Here is a 22,965-nt window from a genome sequence, read left to right as displayed (position 1 = left end):
TTAAAAATATTCAGAACATCAGACGTATTCTATATTTGGAACAATTTTTTAAAAAGTGAGCAAATATAGAAAAAATCACGAGGTATCAAGGCACTTTTTGCTCGGTATATATATAACATGGCATATGCTGGGAAATCTATTTGTTTGAGACGTTACAGCTATGCTCTTTGTTTCGAATTCACGTGAGCACTGGTAAGATCAAGATTATTTGAGAATCGTTTCAACAGTGTATACAAATGATGGAGTATTTTAGTGTAATTCCAGAAGAGTTGGTAAGGGAAATCTTAATGAGAGTGCCTTTTGCACCTCACGGAAGAGTGAAGGAAGTATGTAAGAGTTGGAAGAGAATGCTGGAAAACTCAGAGTTTTACGAAGACAGGAGGAGTCGTGGGAGGTCCGAAGAGTTGATATGTTTGATTGAGAATGTTCGCATAACTACATTTGACCCCGTTAACCAGTTATGGGGAAGACTGCCTCCCGTCCCTACCCAATTTGAATTCGACACATTCTCCAAGTGTGTTTGTGTGAAGCATAAACTGGTTTTATTAGGGTTAAGATATGAGAGCTGCAGAGTGGGTTCAAAGAGGAAGAGAATATCAAACATGACTGTTTTGGTCTTTGATTTTGTGTCTTTCCAGTGGAGCAAAGGTGCAGATGCGCCCACCACAGAGATCATGTTTGACTTTGCGTGCTGTGCATCTCCTGAGGAAGATGAGATTTATATTGCAGGAGGAAGACAATGTGATTGGAAGAGTACGAGCTAGGCCGCAGTTTACAACGTGGAGAGAGATGAGTGGAAGCTTCTTCCCAACATGCTTCAAAAGGAGTGGCTGTGTTCCTCGGTTTTTATAAAAGGAATGCTGTATGTTGTCAGCTTGTTTGATGAGGACCTTCAGCGGTTCGATCCAGAAAGAGGAGTTTGGTCCACTTTCCCCAACGTCTGGTTTATTCCAGATTGTGTGCATCCCATTGTGGCCGCATTTGGGCGTCTGTATTGCTTCTACTGGGATGCTGTGGCACAATTTGACTCTACACAGAATTTGTGGGCGGAAGTTGATGGGCTTCCTCAGCCGCTTGACAGGGTTGATGCTGCGGTGTTTGGGGATGATGGGATTTGCTTGAGTGGGATTGAATCGGACACCAAAGATAAAGTTTTCTACATGTATTACCCTCCATTGGAAACAGGGGTTAACACAGGGAGATGTGTTTCTGTTGAGATGCCTCAATACTTGTCCCGCAGCAAGATCAAATCTGTGGCCACTTTCATGATTTGATTCTGATGCTGAGAGGGGAAACTATTATTTAGTAATTGAAAGTCTTTTCAATATATTTAGTACTTCTACTTGAATAATTTAAAAAAAAATACTCAAAACATGCGTCTTCTACAGCGTTACATTTCAAAATTAAGAATCAATGTCTATATTTAAAAGCATGCCTATATTTAGAGTCAATCATATTCTACTTCAATATATATAACTTATGAAAAATAATTTAATACGAGTTGCAATTTATTTGAGCAGAGTGTAACAGCAGAATTGGTTGGTAATGGAGTATTTCGAGGTAATTCCAGAAGATTTGGTGAGAAAGATCTTAATGAAAACATCTTGTGAATCTCCCGCTATTCTGAAGATAGTTTGTAAAAATTGGAAGTCCGTGCTAGAAAATCCCAAGTTTTATGAGGAAAGATTGAGCGAGTGTGGGTCTAAGGAGTTGATATGTTTGCTTGGAAATGTAGGTCCTCTGGTAGCTATATACAACCCCATCAACAAATCATGGAAAACACTTCCTCCCGTCCCTACCCAATTTCAATTCTACTCATTTTCCAAATGTATCTGCGTTAAACAGAAACTGGTTTTATTAGGTTCATATGAGCACTACAAGTACACTGCAGGTTTGAAGTGCAAAAGACTGGCGAGAAATTACAGGGCCATTTTGATCTTTGATTTTGTGTCTTGTAAATGGCAGAAAGGTGCACATATATTGCAAAAGGAAGATTTTGCGTGTTGTGCATCTTCTCATGAAGGACTGATTTACGTTGCAGGAGGAAGAATGAATGGTGAAATCACAAGCCGGACTGCAGTTTACAATGTGGAGAGAGATGAGTAGAGGCTTCTTCCTTCAAATTGATTGTTATACTGTGCTTTTTTCCTCAACTACTTTAAATTTGGCTTTGCTATTATCTGAAATTTAATGCACCGAGTTATACTCTAAATTTGGCTTTGCTATTACCTGAAATTTAATGCACCGAGTTATACACTAAATTTGGCTTTGCTATTATCTGAAATTTAATGCACCAAGTTATACTCTAAATTTGACTTTGCTATTACTTAAAATTTAATGCACCAAGTTATACTCTAAATTTGGCTTTTCTATTACCTGAAATTTAATGCACCAAGTTATAATCTTTAAAAGCGGGTGCCGAATCGTAGTATGTATATGTATTGCTTTAATATATTGATTTATGGAACATAAAAGTATGATTGTCACAATCTCTGAATCAAATCATTTCAGTATGTGTCAAATTTTTGTAATTTATGTCTATACTCTTTAATTTTCTTTTCCAGAAGAAAATAGAATTAGAGTTATATAGAGATTGATTTCGGTTTGCCTTTTTTTTTTGAAAGAAATTTCTCCAATAGAGTTGTGAAGTATCTTTCCTCCAAATTCTGCCATTCATTGTTCTTGGTTTTATTTAAATTCTTGTTGAGATTTCATTTTTTTTGGTTTTACTTAAATTGTTGTTTGGATTTTTAAGGATGCTTTGAAATTATGATTATTTGATTTTCATCCAATTTTGCAGTCTATATATGAGAAAAATATTTTAAAAAAGAAAATATATTGTATACTTACCTTCTGTCCCTCTATGTCACTGCTTAAGTGCAATTTTAGCTTAAATTTAGTGGTTTGAGTATCTCCATGCAAATTTTCAATCTCCGGAAAAGATTAATTGAAATCTTGCTATTATTTAGGAATTGAAAATAAGCTCTCGCAAAAATGGGGGATCATTACCTGAAATTCAATGCACCAAGTTATACACTAAATTTGGCTTTGCTATTATTACATGAAATTTAATGCACCAAGTTATACTCTAAATTTGGCTTTGCTATTACCTGAAATTTAATGCACCAAGTTATACACTAAATTTGGCTTTGCTATTACCTGAAATTTAATGCACCAAGTTATACTCTAAATTTGGCTTTGCTATTACCTGAAATTTAATGCACCAAGTTATACACTAAATTTGGCTTTGCTATTACCTGAAATTTAATGCACCAAGTTATACACTAAATTTGGCTTTGCTACTACTTGAAATTTAATGCACCAAGTTATAGTCTAAATTTGGCTTTGCTATTACCTAAAATTTAATGCACCAAGTTATACACTAAATTTGGCTTTGCTATTACCTGAAATTTAATGCACCAAGTTTTACTCTAATTTAATGCACCAAGTTATACTCTAAATTTGGCTTTGCTATTACCTGAAATTTAATGCACGAAGTTATACACTAAATTTGACTTTGCTATTACCTGAAATTTAATGCACCAAGTTATACTCTAAATTTGGCTTTGCTATTACCTGAAATTTAATGCACCAAGTTATACACTAAATTTGGCTTTACTATTACCTGAAATTTAATGCACCAAGTTATACTCTAAATTTGGCTTTGCTATTAGAAATTTAATGCACCAAGTTATACTCTAAATTTGGCTTTGCTATTACCTGAAATTTAATGCACCAAGTTATACACTAAATTTGGCTTTGCTATTACCTGAAATTTAATGCACCAAGTTTTACTCTAAATTTGGCTTTGCTATTACCTGAAATTTAATGCACCAATTTTACTCTAAATTTGGCTTCGCTATTACCTGGAATTTAATGCACCAAGTTATACACTAAATTTGGCTTTGCTATTACCTGAAATTTAATGCACTAAGTTATACTCTAAATTGGGCTTTGCTATTACCTAAAATTTAATGCACCAAGTTATAATCTTTAAAAGTGGCTGCTGAATCATGGTATGTATATGTATTGCTTTAATATATTGATTTGTGGGACATAAAAGTATGATTGTCACATTCTCTGAATCAAATCATTTCAGTATGTGTCAAATTTTTGTAATTTATGTCTATACTCTTTAATTTTCTTTTTTAGAAGAAGATAGAAATAGAGTTATATGGAGATTGATTTCGGTTTTCCTTTCTTTTTTGAAAGAAATTTCTCGGATAGAGTTGTGAAGTATCTTTCCTCCAAATTCTACCATTCATTGTTCTTGGTTTTATTTAAATTCTTGTTGAGATTTCATTTTTTTTTGTTTTACTTAAATTGTTGTTTGGATTTTTAAGGATGCTTTGAAATTATAATTATTTGATTTTCATCCAATTTTGCAGTCTATATATGAGAAAAACATTTTAAAAAGAAAATATATTGTATACTTACCTTATGTCCCTCTATGTCACTACTTAAGTGCAATTTTAGCTTAAATTTAGTGGTTTGAGTATCTCCATGCAAATTTTCAATCTTGGGAAAAGATTAATTGAAATCTTGCAATTATTTAGGAATTGAAAATAAGCTCTAGCAAAAATGGGGGATCATTGTAGAATGGTTATAAATTTAAATTGTTTATAAAATTATGATTTCATCAAACTTAAGTTGTTTTGGGGATATGCAATATTGTTGAGATAGGGTGAATGGGGAGTGAAGTGTCAAGAGTCACAAAATGTTATTTAAATTAAATTATAAAATCTTAAATATACTAGTAATTCAATGATTATAATAAATTGGCCAATGATGGTATGGGGAATGGTCAAACTGTTAGTATTGGAAAAGGAAATGTTCAAATAGATATTAAAGTTAAAGGGAAAGCTCAAATGAATACTTCAAGTTAGGCGCAAGGGCCATCCAATTCTACTGGTCTTGATAAGGATGTTTTATCTGAGCTCGAACTCATGCTAAGGGGCGAGACCATAAGCAAGCTCATCTAGATCAGCAAGTGGACTCAGGGTTCAATTATTTTGAGGTTCTTGATAACGTGGTCATAGAAGAAGGTATTCCTATAGAGGTTCAGTGTGCAGCTACTGGCTTAGAGGGGAGGAGTTCTATTCTAAGTGGCAACCGGGATGTTGTTGCTCAGTAGATGCCAAAGACTTCTATTGGCCCTGAGTATGGTACCCTTGTGGTTTCTCCTGCTCCTCAGGAAAAGGATGTTCTTCTAGTAGACCTGGTTAAAGATGTGTTTGCCTCTGGTAAAGGAAAGAGATCTTCTTTTGGTTTGGGCTTGATGCAAAGACCATTTAAGATAGTCTCTTTTTCTACTCCCTTAAGAGTTGGGCAAAAGTAGGATCAAGAAAAAATAAAACTTACAGGAGATTTACTGGTAGAGTCTAGGGTTGTTATGACCTTGGATAAGAATTTTCCCCACTCTACTCAATGATTATTCTCTCATGGAATGTGAGGGGGTTGAATAGTATCCCCAGACAAAAAGCTATTCACAAGCCAATGGTTGATCATTCGTCGGATATTCTTTGTATCTAGGAGACTAGCTTTCAGTGGACTCCATGTTTAGATGTGCTCCTAAAATTTAGTTTCTAGGGCAATTTCAGTGTGTTGGTGCTTTGGGGAGCTTTTTTGGTCTTGCCATTTGCTGGGATCCTACAAAAGTTATGCCACTTTACTAGATCTCTTGCGTCTCAGCTCTCTCACTAGTTGCATCCTCTCTAGAAACTGGAGAGATGATTCTTGTTACTAATGTGTATGCTCCTATTGATCTCCCTAGTAAGCTCAAGCTCTAGGAACATATTAGGCATGTCAGAAGCTGTCATCCTTTCTTGCCTTGGATTGTGGCTAGATATTTCAACTCTGTACTCAATCTAAAGGAGAAGAGGGGTGGACTGGCTCGCTTGGGTCCTTCTTCTAAGCTTCTTTAACAAAATATTGATCTTTTACATCTCTCTGATGTCAAACCTCTCAATGGGCTCTTTACTTGGAACAATCAAAGGGTTGGAAATGATGCCATCTCAAAACACTTGGATAGGTTCCTTGTTTCTTGCTTTTGGAATTGTGGCTCTTTTTCTCTCTCTTTTGAAATTCTTGATTGGAGAGGTTCTGACCACTAGCCTATTAAGCTCACAACTAGTTATGTTGCTGTCCCCAAGAAGCCTCCCTTTAAAGTTCTTGCTGATGTGGTTTCGAGAATTTTCTCTTCATGACTTAATGGCTCGCTGGTGGAGACAGGGAGGCCTTGCCTATGGCACTACTATGTTTTCCTTCTCTAAAAAACTTCAATATGTTAAAAGGAAGTTGAAGTATTGGAACAAGAATTGTTTTGGTAAACTCCACATTTTGAAGAAGAGGGCTCAAGATTGTCTTGATGTTATTACCAAGTAGATTCAGGATCTGGGTTTTTATGAAGCTCTTGGCATAGCAAAATCCCAAGCTTCCACTAATTTAGCTAAGTGGGATGTTAGAGAAAAAATTTATTGGAAACAAAAGGCTCGAGTTGACTAGCTTCAGGAAGGGGACAAGAACACTGCATTTTTTCATAAATCTATGCAGGCTTAACATAATAGGAGTTACATTTTTCTCTTGTTACTTCTGATGGGACATGTCTATCCTCCTCTCAGGTTGTATCTGGTGAAGATATTTAGTTTTAATCTTCTCTCTTTTCAAATGATCACATATAAACCTCCGCAGCAGAAAATTGTATAGTCCCATTTACAAATAAACAAATTTTAAAGAGGGAAAAACTGTATTGCCTTACCTCTACATTGACAAAACGTTATCCATATTGTGTTTCACATATTGCGTTTCTCCTTTCTTTTCAGACTCATTTTGACCCTCCCGCCTTAAGGTTCAGATTCACCCAGAAATTGATTTTAGATTAATGTTGCGTCGATTTTAGTGTGTGGAAATTATTTGTAATTCTAAATTCTAAATAGAAGTCTAGTCTATCTTTTCTATTATATTTAATTTTGATGGTTGAAGTTGTATTTAAGAATTAATTTTTGATATTCTTATTTTAAAATATCTGTTATGTTTTCTACTTTAGTGTAAAACTTAGTTTTAATTAATCTTGCTTATTCAATTTTTTTATATATATATTTACAATTATAAGTTAAATTAAGTATTTTTATTATTATTTTATAATATATTTGTATCAATCTATTATTTAAAAAATTAGAAATTTGTTTATCTATATATTTTGAAAAATTATTATTTGTAAAAGGTTAAAGTCATAATTTTTAAATTAATTCTAAAATTTAATACATTTCATAAAATCTCAAGTGGTAAGAAAAGCCTATTGTTTTTCTCAAGAATATTCTTCATCAAAAATAATATTAACTAGCATGTGCTGGGATAGAGATGGGATTTAAGAGAAAAATGTAGAATGAACACTAAATAATGTAAATACAAGTTTTTTAAAAATGAAAATAAAAAATAAAAAAGTCGAAGATGAAAGCGTAGATATAAAATTTACAATATTAAAAAAATCTGAATATTGCTTATGTAATATGTTCAATAATTTCAAGATTTTACAATTAAGTTCAATTTATAAAATATGAAAAAACAATCATTTAAAAAAAAAATCCTTCAAAAAATTTATTATGAAAAATTAATAGCAGAAATACAAAAAGAAATATGAAAAAATAATGGACACAACATAAGGAGATCACAAGTATTTTTTTAAAAATAAATAAGAAAAGAAAAACAATAGTTAAAAGTGAATATTTAAAATATAATCTTATGTGAACATATTAGATTATTAATAATTTTTAATTAAAATAAAATAATATATACTAAAATCTTTTAAATAGATTAATAAAGATTATTTATTTAAATTAAATTTATCAAATATGAAAAAATAATCATTTAAAGAACCCCATCAAAAAATATATTATGAAAAATTAATAAGAAAAATATTAAAAAAATATGTCTAACAAATATTCTATTGACTAAATAAATTATAGAAACTTAAAAAAAAAATTAAAGGAAAAAAAAAACTAATAAAAAAATTAAAATAATTTAAAAAATAAAATCAAAATCAATTTTAAAAATTAAAAATTAAATGAATAACATATGAACTAATGTGGACATCCCAACTAATAAATAGAAAAAGAAAAACAATAGTTAAAAGTGGAGATAACAACTAATAACTATAAAACCAAGAGTTAAAAGTGTAGTGAGATAAAAAAATTCGCCGATAAATAATTAGCGGGAAGGATTTGCAATTTACGGGCCAAACAGTCAAATTTTCCAATCAACTAACAACTTTTTTGTCAAAAATTAAATTTTTAGGAACAAAGTTCCCACAAATAGCCTATTGACTAAAATATTAAAAGAGCATTGCCTTGGTATTTAGCAGGTCAATATTTCAAAACTTTAAGTTAAATGAGAAAAGAAAATCAAAGTAACAACTATTTACTCTCTCTCCCAAAATCATAACCTTCTAGAAAAGTTAAGATTGGAGAGTTGGAGTTAATGATTAGCCTTCTCACTCTCTCTCCTTGAACCTATACTTACTCTCTCTCCCCAAACCTTAACTTTTCAAAATTTTAATTTAAGATTTGAATTCCACTCCAAGGTTGTGTCAAAATCCTAACTCAGACTTTTGAGCCCAAACTCCAACTTTCAAATAAAGTTAGAAGATATAATCTAAAAAAAGTTCCTAACAAAGGCTTTGGAAATCATGTACACAGAGATTGAGAGTAGAACTAATACTTTGAATAGATTATGGATGGCTATCAAGGCACAATATGAAGACAACTTACAATCTCAGGCATGAATCAAGATGCATAGTTGGAAAAAGCTTCATAGAAACTCATGGGAGCCATTATATCAACAATACTCTTATAGATGTTCATGCGGGTATTATGAAGATGCATTTGGGAGTTGTAGACCCTTCAAGAAATCCAAAGCAATAAACCAAAATCATCTGATTGAAGATGAATATCTATCTTCGAAAATGTTGCTTTGGCAATAAGCACATAAGAGGAGCTCCAGAAAACATGTACAAGGAATTTCATGTCAAATATTTGACGAAATGATTGTAGATAAATGTAGAGTACATAGAAGATGACAAAGCACCTATTGTTTGACAAATAGTTGAATTGAAATATGATCTAGCGAGGACCATTTTCGATGATGTGGTTTATGTAAAGGAACTCAAGTTGGTAAGTATTATATATGAATACAAATTGAATCACACATGGGATTTGGAAGAATTTATAAGGTTTGTGGACTATTCGAATACATTCACATTCCAACAAAGGGCTCAGTAATTGGGAATGTGCATAGAAAACATAGAGTCATTTGCACATTCTAAGAGATTTGATTGCATACAGTCAAAAGGTCAAGTTCAATGATGAAATAAGATATACATGTTAGAATATTTAATGTTTTTCTAGTTGTCCCATGAGCCTTCAGTGTACCCACCTACCATGTTTGATAGTTTGCAGCTCCAACATACATCACATTTAATACTAGTAGGTGAGTTTGAAATTTGAAAATGAGGGGGAAAATCTGTGAGAAGGAAAATGAAAAAAGGAGGGAATGTTCTTTCATTCCATAAGACAGATCCTAGACATTTTGAAGAAAAGAGATGAGTTCAACAGAAATAGAAAGAGTTAGTGTGTAGTAGCAACATGTGGGATTGACTTTATGAGTTTTGTGAAAGTAATGTTTTCTCATGTATGAGAAGTGATTGCTCCATGCTTATTGTATATATCCATACGCTATTGTAAATTTGTTTTAAGTATTTAGATATTTTGTTCTTCTAGAGTTTGTAGTTCATTCTCTAGATTTTTATTAGTTTGATTTAGTTAATTGAAAGAAAGCATGCATACTTGTCAATCTCAAATCTATTGTGCTTTTATCTTGTATCCATTGACACATTCTGATGTACATGTTAGTAGTTTTTGGAAAAATAAAGGAGAAACCATTAAGCATTTTCTGGACTATTGTTGTTTCCCTTTGCAACACTTAGCTTGTGTTTGAGCCAAGTAAATCGGCTCCCATTGACCAAGGAACTTGATCTCTATCTCTATTGAGTTCTTAGTCTACCAAGATCCCTTTGGTGATTGAGTAACTCAGTCCTTTGTTGTTGAGCAACTAAACAATGCTCTATCTCAACACCTTACCTTCCCAATTAACTTGATTGCTCCAACAAGTTTTGTGAAATTTTGATTTTTTTACATGGCATTAGAGCCATTAGGTCCCACATCCTTGTGAGTTTGGGCATTTTTCTAGGTGTTGAAGTTTGTTGTGTAGGAGACATGGTTGGAGATGTAGGAAAGACTTGGTAGGAACCACCATCCTTTAATGGACAAAATTATGAAACTTGGGCAAAGAAGATGAGAACTATTATGGTTGCAATTGACTTGTGCAAGTTTGAGGTAAATGGGTTCAATGATGTAATTGACCCAACATTATATACTGCCCTCACCAACCATCAAAAGACTTAGTTGAAGGAGTCAAGAAGAAGGGATGCAAAATCTTTAAGCTTTATTGAGATAGCCATGATAGAAACAATTTTTCCTAAGATAGCAACAACTAATTATTCAAATGAAGCATGGGTTATCCTTAAGAAGAATTTCAAAGAGATTGATAAAGTTCATGTAGTAAAGCTACATATTATTAGAAGGGAGTTTGAGAACCTTCAAATGAAGGATAATGAGTCTATTGTAGACTTTAGCTTAAGGATTTCTAGTTTGATAAACCAGTTGAAATCAAATGGAGAAGATTATGAGGAGCAGAGAATAGTTGAAAAGATATTGAGAAGTCTGGCTCCAAAATATGATAATCTTGTGATGACGATTGAAGAGGCAAAGGACCTCACTAATTTGAAAATGGATGAGTTTATGGGCACACTTCAAACCCATGAGCATTGGATTAATAGATCAACAACATCTTCCCAAGAGAAAGACTTCAAAGGTCAGCCCAATAAAAGAGGCGGGGGGAGAGGAAGAAATGGCTCTGGTAGAGGCTCTACAGGAAGAGGTCATGGAAACTCCAAACAATGTAATGTTGGAGGAGAAAGCTCAAGATGAGTTGACAATAAAGAGGGAGCAAGCAAATATCAAAATAACTCTAGAGGAGGTAAGAATAACTACAACTCTTACAAGAGTAATATAGAATGTTATTATTGCCATAAATTTGGGCATTATGCAAGTGAATGCTAGAAAAAAAGGCAATCAATCTAGAGAAAATTTAAATATGGCTGATGTGAATGTGGGTGAAGTAAAATAATGTAGTGCAAGGTAGGAGAATACCTAAAGGAGATGTCCTAGCCCCTAGCTAATAACCACATAGCAAAAATACAACACAAGATACACAATGTGATACCAAATGAAACTCTTTTATTTATAAATATAACTAAGTACATGTAATGTGTCAAGTTGTAAGGCCTTCCCGGTTACAACCAAATACAAAGCAAGTAATAGTTCTGTAAGATCCCACAAGATCCCAGCCAAACCCTAGCTAGTCTAGTTCCACACTCTGGTAGAAACCCCTAAGGAAGATCTAAACTGGTACTTGCAAGCCCACCAAGCAATCTCCTTGTATCCCAAGCCTTAGCTACTAGCCCTTCTCAAATTTTGCTCCTCTATCACCTCCTATTCTCCAAGATGGATGAATAATCAATAAAGACTTCACATACCTCTACTTATCTTCCATATATACCAAAGAATGTTAGCAAAAAGAATACACCAAAAGATATAAGTATCCTGCTTAAGCCCCTGAATTTAACCAAAGATGATTTCCATAATGTTCACAAGACCACGAATAGAGAAACCAAACATTAACCAAATCTCTATGATGTCCCCAATTTTAATGTAATAATCAATTAATTAATTGGTTCCTGAAGTTAAATTAAATAATAAGGACCTTTAATTGATTAATAAATATGGGACCCAAATTAAAACAATTAATGAAATATTTGATATTGTTGGCATGTACTTGTAAAATTATAGATTCATCTTGGAGACCTTTATAAGGAGATGGATGGCATTGTCATCATCATGGCTTGGATTTGATTTTGTTTTGTATTTCTAGAGAGTAGAGGTTGAAGGTAGTTTGTGCACAGTTTAAGAAGTGGAAGATCCTCCCTATTCTTCCCTCATAGTTTCATTTGTTTGATATCACCCTATTCTGCCATGAGATGTATTTCTCAAATATCTCACTATGTGCTAGATTTGCTAATCATTTTCAAGTGACGATTGCTCTATATTTGTTCAATCTTGTCTAAATGCCTATGTAACCATAACTGTTGTGATTTGCAAATGTTACTTGCATTTGGAATTCCATTTTCTTTACGTGTCTAGATTCATGAATTGATATTAGGCATTTCATATCTATATGTTATATGCATAATATTATTGTTCTCTCTTTGTACACCTAGCAATGCAAACCCTCCATACTCCTCCCTCCATTCATTGTACTACCTCCCTCCGTAATCCTCCATCCATTCCTCATGCTACTCCCTCTATACTCCTCCCTCTATCTTCCGTGCTACCTCCCTCCATACTCCTCCCTCCATCTGTCATACTACCTCCCTCCATCTATAATACTACCTCCCTCCATAATCCTCCATCCATCTGTTGTACTACTCACTCTGTACTCCTCCCTCCATCTTTTGTACTACGTCCATCCATACTCCTCTCTCCATTTATTGTACTACCCCCCTTCATACTCTTCCATCCATCTATCATACTACCTCCCTCCTTACTCCTCCCTCCATCCATCATACTACCTCCCTCTATACTCCTTCCTCCATCCACCGTATGCCAACACGCCAACCTCCCACCTGGATTAAAATGAGGAGCCCTCATGTCCTTCAATGTAGGTGCATAAGCATGTTGTAGGTCTGAATGGTGGGTTTTAAGTTGCATTGTATCATTTCATCATAGAGTTTAGCAACTTCATTTGGTTTATATAGATCTGTCATGACATTGATTAGAGTATTGTACATCTGGCTCTCATGAGGAATCCCAAATTTGTACCGTTCCATCAAAAAAAGAAAATTGCACTGGTTTTAGTTTCATCTCTCTGCTAGTTGCATAATATTTGATGGCAAATGTATCTATTTTGACAAAACATTATCCATGTTCTTCAGTTTTTCCTCACACATAGTAATTTTATTTTGAAGAACTCTTCCAGGAGTGAAAATTTTGCATATTGCATTTCCCATTTTGCTTCCTACTCTTTTTAACTTAATGTTATTTTAGGTTTGTATACATTTTTGTTTTTGAAAATTATCTTTAAATTCTAAATTCAAAGTAGAAGAGATCTTCTCCATTATTATTATATTTATTTTGTGATGTTTGAAGTTCTATTTAAGAATTAATTTTTATATTATTTTAATGAGATATTATTAAATTGAAAGATCTATTATTATGTTTTGAACTTGTCTCATAATCATTTCTTCCACTTAATCAAACAAAGTTTAGCTAAAAAGCTAATTGTATCTTTAGTAATTGTAATAATTAATTAATTAATCACACACACACACACACACACACACACACACACACACACACACACACACACACACACACACACACACACACACACACACACACACACACACACACACACACACACACACACACACACACACACATACATACATATATAAAATTTGATTTGATTCTTTTATTGTATTTCACTAGATATTTTTATCAATTTGTTATTTTTTTAAATTAAAGAATCTACTTGTTTGATCAATTTTTAAAATATAATTTTTTTTTGGATCAATAAGAGGCTAAAGCCAAGACTAACGAGTAGATTCAAACTCAAGACCTCTTTTGATAAGAGGCTCACAATTTACCGTCTTTTGCCTATTTTTTAAATATAATTTTATTATATCTATTTTTTTAATAATTTATAACTTATTGATCTTTATTATATTTAATATAAAAACAATATTAATATAATAAAAGTAGTAAAAAATATAATTTATTTTTTCAATGCAACTGATATTTCTAAAAATAGTGAGATCGATTAAAAATAATCAGAACATCGGACGTATTCTATATTTGGAACTATTTTATAAAAAGTGAGTAAATATAGGAAAAAATAGTATATATGAAGACACTTTCTGCTGGGTATAGACAACACAACATATGCTGGGAAATATATTTGTTTGAGACGTTACAACTATATCAAGATTACAGCTATATCAACTTTGTTTTGAATTCATGTGAGCACTGGTAAGATTTGGCAAGCATCAGAATTATTTAAGAATTTCTTAAGTGGGCAAAAACATTAAAGTGTTGTTCATGTATTACCCTCCGTTGGAAACAAGGGTGAACACAGGGAGATGCATTTCTGTTGAGATGCCTCAATACTTGTCCCACAACATTATCGAACCTATGGCCACTATTACTATTTGATTGCTATTCTTTTTCCTTCTTCCTTCAAATCGACTATTATATTCTTTTTTCTTCCTCAACTACACTAAATTTAGCATTTCTTTTGTCTGAAAATTGATGCACCAAGTCTTCCTCTTTTAAAGTAGGTGCTAAATCTGAGTACGTAGATGTACTACTTTAATATGTTGATTTGTGGGACATAAAAGTATGATTGTCACAATGTCTAAATTAAATCATTTTAATATATGTAAATGTTTTACTATTTTTAATTTTCTTTCTTAGAAGAAGATAGAAACAGAGACATATGGAGTTTGATTTTGGTTTGCCTTTGTTTTTTGAAAGAAATTTCTTTGATAGAGTTTTGAAGTATTTTTCCTCCAAATTCTGCCATTCATTTTTCTTCGTTTTATTTAAATTTTTGTTGGGATTTTTCAAATTATAATTATTTGAGATTCATCCAATTTTGCAGTTCGTATTATGAGACAAACATTCTTAAAAAGAAAATATATTGTATTCTTACCCATGTCCCTATATGAGACTGCTTAATTGCAATTTCAACTTAAATTTTAGTGGTTTGAGCATCCCCATGCAAACTTTTAATCTTGGAAAAAGGATATTTAATATTTGAAAATAAGTTGTGACAAAAATGCGTCATTGTAGAATGCCTAAAACTTAAATTGCTTATAAATTTAAACTGTTTATAAAATTATGGTTTCATAAAACTTAAATTGTTTTGAAGTGGTTAGTTTGCTTCATAATGTGCGTAGCTGTGGGGATATGCAATATAATTGAACTAAAGTGAAGGGGAGAAGCATCAAAAAATCATATTTAAATTAAATTATAGAATCTTAAATATATTAGTATTTCAATGTTTACAAATAAATAAAATTTTAAAATCAAACTGATTTATATAAATATTTTTCTACTAGATTTAAATTGAGGAATATGATGATCTACACACAACTTCAAACCAATTACTAATTATTTTTGCTATTTTTGCCTCTCTCTTTTAATTTTAATTTTTTTAGAAGAAGATAGAAATAGAGTTATATGGAGTTTGATTTTGACTCATGTTCCTTTTTTGAAAGAAATTTCTTTGATAGAATTTTGGAGTAATTGTTTCATTCATTTTTGTTGATTTTATTTACATTGTTGTTGGGATTTTTGAAGGCAATGTCTCCATTGATGAAGGCAATGGAAAAGCTGTTGGAACTATACATTCAAAGATTCTAGAAATTTAGAATAAGATCATATATAAGGCTATGCAACAAAAAATTGTATAGTGCTGCAAAAAACTTCAAAAAATTCACAAATTATCGAAGCAGCCGAGTGACATGTAGTGTCAAGTTGCTCGGCAAGGTAGAGTGCCAAGTCACAGGCAAAATCAAGTTACTTGGCACCACTTATCACTCAACTGCTTCAACAATCTATGGATTTTTTGATGTTCTTTACATGGTATCTGAGCTATAAGGCTCCACATCCTTGTGAGTTTGGGCATAGTTTCTGGGTGTTTGACATTGTTGTGTAGGAGACATGACTGGAGATGCCAAAAAGACTTGGCATCATCCACTATCTTTTAATGGACAGAATTATGACACTTGGGCAAAGAAGATGAGAACCATTATGGTCGCACATGACTTGTGGTAGTTTGTGATAAATGGGTTAAATAATTTAACCAACCCACCACAATATGTTGCCCTCACCAACCATCAAAAAACTCAATTAAAGGAGTCAAGAAGAAGGGATGCAAAAGATTTAAGCTTGATTGAGGCAACCAAGATAGAAACAAATTTTCCTAAGATAACAACAACTAATTATTAAAAGGAAGCATAGGATATCCTTGAGACAAATTTCAAAGGGATTGATAAAGTTTGTGTAGTGAAGTTACAAATGATTCGAAGGGAGTTTGAGAACCTTCAAATGAAGGATAATGAGTCTATTACAGATTTTAGCTCAAGGAGCTCTAGTTTCATAAACCACTTGAAATCAAATGGAGAAGATTATGAGGAGTGGAGAAAAGTGGAGAAGATATTGAGGAGTCTGCCTCCAAAGTATGATAATCTTGTGATGACCATTGAAGAGGAAAAGGACCTCACTATTTTGATAATGAATGACTTGATGGGTAGTCTTGAAACCCATAAGCACTGGATTGACAAATCAACATCTTCCCAAGAGTAAGCTTTCAATGCTCAATCAAATTCAAGAGACAACAGGAGAGGAAAAAATGGCTCTGGTAGAAGCTCTAGAGGCAAAGGTTGCAAAAATTTTGGAGAAAGAAATTGTGGAGGAGAAAGCTTAGGGTGGGAAGACAATCAAGAGTGAGTAAGCAACTCTCAAAATAACTCTAGAGGAGGTAAGAAGAACTAAAACTCTAACAAGAGTAATTTAGAATATTATTATTGCCATAAATTTTGGCATAATACAAGTGAATGCTGAAAAAAGCAAGGTGATTAGTCGAGGCAGAATGCAAATGTGGTTGATGTGAATGTGGGTGAAGCAAACAATCCCACAACCTTCATCGTGTGCAACATTGGTGAAGAAGGAAGCCTTGAGGTATGGTATTTGGACAACGATTATGGACAACGGTTACAACAACCACTTGAGGTATGGCATTTTATGACATTCATAGATAGTTTTAGCCATAGGACATGGGCAATATTTTATTAAAAGAAAATCTAAAGCATTTGATAAATTTGTTGAATTTAAGGCCTAGGTTGTAAAGGAATATGGACATTATGTAAAAGTCCTAAAGTCAGATAGAGGGGTGGGGGAGTATAGCTCCAATTCTTTTGTAAGTTTTTGTAGGAAGAAATGATATCAAGAAGGAGCTTACAACCAATTTTACACCATAGCAAAATGGAGTAGCTAAGAGGAAGAATAGGACCATTATTGAGATGAAAAGGAGCTTGAGGAAAGAAAAGGGAATCCAAACTAAATATTGAAATTCAGCTAATATTTTTCAAGTTATAACTGGTCAAAGTCAAAGTTATTAGAAATTGACAATTTTTTTCTCCCATCAAACATTTTCCATCAAAACTACATTTTTTTTAAAACAAATTACATATTCTTGAAGAAGACTCTCTCCTCTAGTGTAGCATTAAAAATAATAATTTTTGAACATGATTTACTATTTTTTTCTTATTTTTGAATAGACATCTTCCTGAATCTTAAAATATATACTTGTAATATTTTCAAATTATAACATATTATCCATAATCAAAATTTTAAAAAAAATGATGTGATCATAATTGCGACTCCGAGACCTACAAAAGTATATTTTTTAGTTTTAAAAAAGAACTTCAATTTAGTAGGTTATATTGACCTTCAAAGTGAGGTGTTTAAAGAAGTTATTATTTTTTCTTGTGTGGCTGCCACCTAGGATAACACACAGACAGTTACAACTGGAACCATTTTGGCCATAATTATTTCAGCAGTACCGGTTCTAGCCAAAACCCCTATCGGTCGATCAAGCCACAAGTGGTTAATGTCATTATTTGATATAAAATAAAGTTTATTTTTCTTTAATATATATATATATATATATATATATATATATATATATATATATATATATATATATATATATATATATAGTGAAAATTGGAAGAGGATTTTTGAAAGACAACTAATTTTGAAGCAATTTTCAGTAACTATTCTGTAGATTTAATCAGGATTGCAAAGGATTGAATATTTTTAAGGTCTTTTTTCCCGTCTACTTATTTTTATTTTTATGTATTCTATATTGAAGCATTTGTTGATATTTAGTGAAATCTAAATTTATTTATTTTTGTTTCTATAGATTAAAGTATTCAATGTGCAGTAAATGAAAAAGATCAAGGAAATATGATATAATAAGAGATGACAAAATGAAAGGTCAAACAAAACATAATCAAAACCAACCTACTAAAATTCCTGAACAAGATGAGATTCATGAAAAAAATGAAAGTAATGAAGAGGAAGAAATTGGCAGTTCTACTGATAGAGACAAATTAGAAGGCATAAAAAATTTGATGGATTTGGATGAGGAACTACTTTTTCACCAAATTTCATCTAAAGATATGATAAATGATAACACTATCAGAAAGCATCGTCAGAACATGTGGGATGAATATTTCAAGGATAAAAGTATATTTGGACAAGCAAAATTATTTGTCAAGTTATTTAGGAGAAAAGATATGAGACTTGTTTTGGAGTTGTTGGGTGTTGATAATAGGAAAAGCCATGTGCATAATATTAATAAAACAATAGTTGAAAACTTGCAAAAATTTTATAACAAAATTGACAACACAACTTAAGGAGGTGATTTGAGTAATGCACGTAAAGCATTGATGACTACTATATCTAGTAGAAAATTGACACATAGAAAATATGTACATAAAATTTCTAATGTACTCCATATAGCTAGAAGAACTATCTAGAGATACATCAAGAGGAAAAATATGCTAGTTGATAACATTGAGAATAACTGGGTGAATATTTGTAGAGTTCTTTGAAAAGATAGAATTTTTGAAGATGTAAAAAGACAAGTTATTAAATTTTGGACCACACATTCTCATGTTTCTTCCAACAAGTGTGATACTATAAAAATTAAAGATCAAGAGATAGGGGCCAAAATTGAACATCCAAAACATTTCATAGATATAACTCAAAGTGAATTATTTCAAACATTCAAACAAGAATTTTCAAATGTCAAAATATGTTAGAGAATGTTTGAGAGTTTGCTTCCTTCCTTTGTATGGATAAATAAGATGCGTGAAACTTGTTGTTGTCAAAATCATGTTGAAATTGGTCTACACTTACAATCATTTTAAAAAGTTATGGTAGTATTTGATCCTAATTTGGTCATCCCTAGTAGTACAACACAATTTGTGAGGTCCATATTATGTGATAAATTAGAAGATTCAGATGAATTCAAAGTGCAATGCATCAAAAATCAGTGTGAAGATTATGGAGATTTATGCAATTTTTTTGAAATTATGCAAGTTGAGAATATTAATGAATCCACACCAATTTCATGGATGAGATATGAATATGATACATACCAAAATATGATAGGAGACGAATCCAAAAAAAAATATATTGAAGGAGACTGAATTTCATTATGATGAGTTCATGACCAAGTTCCGTCAATTGATATATCCACATATCCAACATTGTCATGGTGTACAATGGCAAGCTAAATAGTTTTGTGATTCCAAATTTTTTTTCCACCCGGTTGTATTATTTTAGTTGTAGATTTTTCTAAGAATTATACAATTGCAGCTCAAACAAAGCTTCAAGGGCAATATTATCATTCTAAACAAGTTGCAATATTTGTGCAAGTGACCTATAAACATGCACAATTTGAGGTGGATCAGATAGAAAGGTTGGATGAAAATGAATGCATCATCATCAAAGAGGTTCATTTCTATATTAGTGATGATAGAGTTCATGATAGGAGTTATGTGGCTCATTGTTTTGCAATGTTCTCTGAAGATCTTAGAAATTGTGGAATAAATGTTTTAGAGCACTAAATTTGGTCTAATGGATGTGCAAGTTAGTATACATGAACTTACACATTTATTTAACTTTATTTTAACTTATATTTATTTGGACATTTCTATTTAATTTGATATATGTACGTAGATAGTTGTAGATACCTATAATGTTTCATGTTCATAGGACAATTCAAATCTGCAAAAGCATTTAATTGGTTAGCAATGCAACATGCTAGAACCAATGTTAGGTTTTTATGGAATTTCTTTGAAAGTGGACATGAAAAAGGGGAGCATGATGGAGTAGGAGCATGTATTAAACGTGTGCTTCGACAACATGAACTTTTAGGTAAATATATACATTTTTTATGTGCATGTTTAGTACTAGTAACATATATTTTAAATTTTTTATATATCCATATTGTATGTACATACAGGGAATAGGACAAAGAGTGCAAATCAAATTGTCGAATGGTGCAAAGTTCATTTTGCTACTTGAGATATTGAATACAATAAGCATTAATTTTGGGAGGTGAAAGGTGAACTAAGTTATATTTATTTTTAATGTATTTTTCAAATCAAGTTGAGTTTTTAACTAAATATTAATTTTGAAATATGAAAATTATTTTTTGTATTTGTAACAGATATAAATTGATCTAATCCTTAAAATTGTCAAACAATTCCTAGTATTAGAAGTTTACATCAAGTGGTGACTACAGGAAACCAAAAACCTCCAGTAATTAAAGTAAGAGAGAAAACATGCTTTTGTGATTACTGCATTAAGGACAATCTAGTGAGTGCATGTGAAAATATTGTGAATGGATATGTTTCACATTGGGATTTGAAGGAGACAGTTAGAAAGCATCCTTTTGAAGATATTGACATTAGCATTGACATTCATAATCCTGTATATTTAGCTGATTATGAGTACATTTTTGATTTAGTTATGGCAGGTTTGTGTGCATATATACATATATAAAAATTAATATACATGTATATTCATTTTAAAATTAATTTATATTTATCTATATTTTTATATACATGTAGGAGATTTTTTTCACTTCAAGCCTTACCAGATAATGTGGAAAATGTGGACTATTATCTTTTAAGATGCACAAAAGCAAAACACAATTTGCTATAAGGAACTATAGATGTTGATGAATAGTCATATCCAATTGGATCAGTAGTTATTGAAGGAACATATTATCAACAAACAAGGGGAACTGGTAGTGGTATTGAATTTATTGAATACAAGCCTAGAGGAAAGGTTTTACATTACAATAATGATTTTATAGCAACCAAATTACAATTTGAAGCAATACAAAGAAGAGGATGTCGTGGAAATCAAAAGTGGAAATTGCCTATTGAAGAACATGAGAAACTTCTAGAGATAATAAAAAATAGAGAGGATCCTAACAATACATTGTTTGTGGAGTTCTAGTTTACCGATGTACTTATCGTGGAGCTCTAGTTTAGCTATGTCTATATAGATCTTATACTTTCTATTTAATGTCGATAGGATATTTGTTTTACAAATTTGTATACATTGGATCATTTATCTTGGATATGCAAAATTAGACATGTTTTGTTATTTTTATTTAAATTTGACATGGATATCTCATTTAAAACCACCTCTTAGGATCTCCCCTTAAGACAATCTCTTAGGACTTGCCCTTAAGACCACCTATTAGAACATCCCCTTAGTACCACCTTTTACCTAACCTCTCCTTAAGACAACCCCTTTAGTATTTGTATGTATTTATATGTACATTTTTTATGTTTTCTTACATATGATTGTTAATGTTGTTATGTATTTATGTACATATAATCTTTATATGTTCTTATATGATACATTCTTTATGTTTTTATATATTAACTTTTATTAATTAAATATTTTAACATGCATTCTTTAGGTCATACTCTTTATATGCTCTTACATGTATATGTTATATTCTATGTTACATATTACATGTTATATTTTATTAACTAAATGTTGTTAATTATAGTTAATTAAGACATGTCATTAAATATAGTTAATTATACTTAGATTAAGGCATGTCATTAAATATAGTTAATTAAACTTAAATTAAGGCATTAAAAATAGTAACATATACATAAACATGAATATTGAAAACATATACATGTATTAACTTTTATTAATTAAATGTTGTAACATGCATTCTTTAGGTGATAGTCTTTATATGTTCTTATGTACATGTATATGTTATATTCTTACCTATGCATTAATCTAGACATTCTTATAACATATTAATTTTAGGATCTCCCCTTAAGACATGTCATTAAATATAGTTAATTATATACTTAGATTTTAAGGCATTAAAAAAAATAACATATACATTTAAACATGATTATTGAAAACATACATGTCTACGTTTAACATGAACATATTTACATACATCTATGAAATAAAATATACATTAATCTACATTCTTATGTATAATTTAGGGTCTCCCCTTAAGACATGTCATTAAATATAGTTAATTACACTTAGATTAAGGCATTAAGATGAATAACTATGTAACATGTAAACTTGATTATTGAAAACATGAATATAAAGCATTAAGTTGAATAACATATACAAAAACACGAATAACACGTACATAAACATAAAAGATTAAGACATTAAAAGAGCAATAAGATACATGTGTATATTAAAAGATCAATACATACATGTACATATATCTAGAGAATAATCTACCCATATCAAATGTATAAAAATAAATCATGTATCAAATGTCTCGAAATAACATATATAAAACATCAAAATCTCCATATAAACATGTATCTAGAAATAACATATAAAACATCAAAGTGTCCATCTAAACATGTATCTAAAAATAACATATAAAACATCAAAGTGTCCATATAAACATGTATCTAAAAATAACATATAAAACATCAAAGTGTCCATATAAAATGTATGTATCTAGAAATAATATTTAAAAAATCAAAGTGTCCATATAAACATGTACCCAGACATAACATGTGTGTAATAAAATAAAAGGCCATGATGATAATCAGCTACATCCCCCTCCTGATCCTCGTTGTCCCCAAAAGGGTTTATCAGTTGTGTCTGAACCCTGTGTCAAATGATAGTGGACCATTTA

At 31.5% G+C, this 22,965-nt stretch overlaps 1 protein-coding gene and 1 pseudogene across 1 annotated transcript; both read left to right on the top strand.

The window, feature by feature from the left end:
* The first annotated feature begins 236 nt into the window (after nucleotides 1–236).
* On the top strand, nucleotides 237–1,274 carry LOC149576219 (F-box/kelch-repeat protein At1g80440-like; annotated as a pseudogene).
* A 271-nt stretch (nucleotides 1,275–1,545) lies between these two features.
* Nucleotides 1,546–2,106, top strand: LOC149576218 (F-box/kelch-repeat protein At2g44130-like). The gene has a single exon (XM_089794063.1). It carries the CDS (start codon nucleotides 1,546–1,548, stop codon nucleotides 2,104–2,106), a length of 561 nt encoding a protein of 186 aa, XP_089650189.1.
* Nucleotides 2,107–22,965: the final 20,859 nt, after the last annotated feature.

This window comes from Cupressus sempervirens, chromosome 1 (genome assembly GCF_028749045.1).
Source record: "Cupressus sempervirens isolate cs-2001-9-10 chromosome 1, ASM2874904v1, whole genome shotgun sequence".
NCBI lineage: Eukaryota > Viridiplantae > Streptophyta > Pinopsida > Cupressales > Cupressaceae > Cupressus > Cupressus sempervirens.
This window is presented reverse-complemented; position numbering and strand designations above follow the sequence as displayed.

Bases quoted from the DNA above. Each gene is read 5' to 3' on its own strand.
- LOC149576218 (XM_089794063.1), top strand. From the start codon at position 1,546: ATGGAGTATTTCGAGGTAATTCCAGAAGATTTGGTGAGAAAGATCTTA.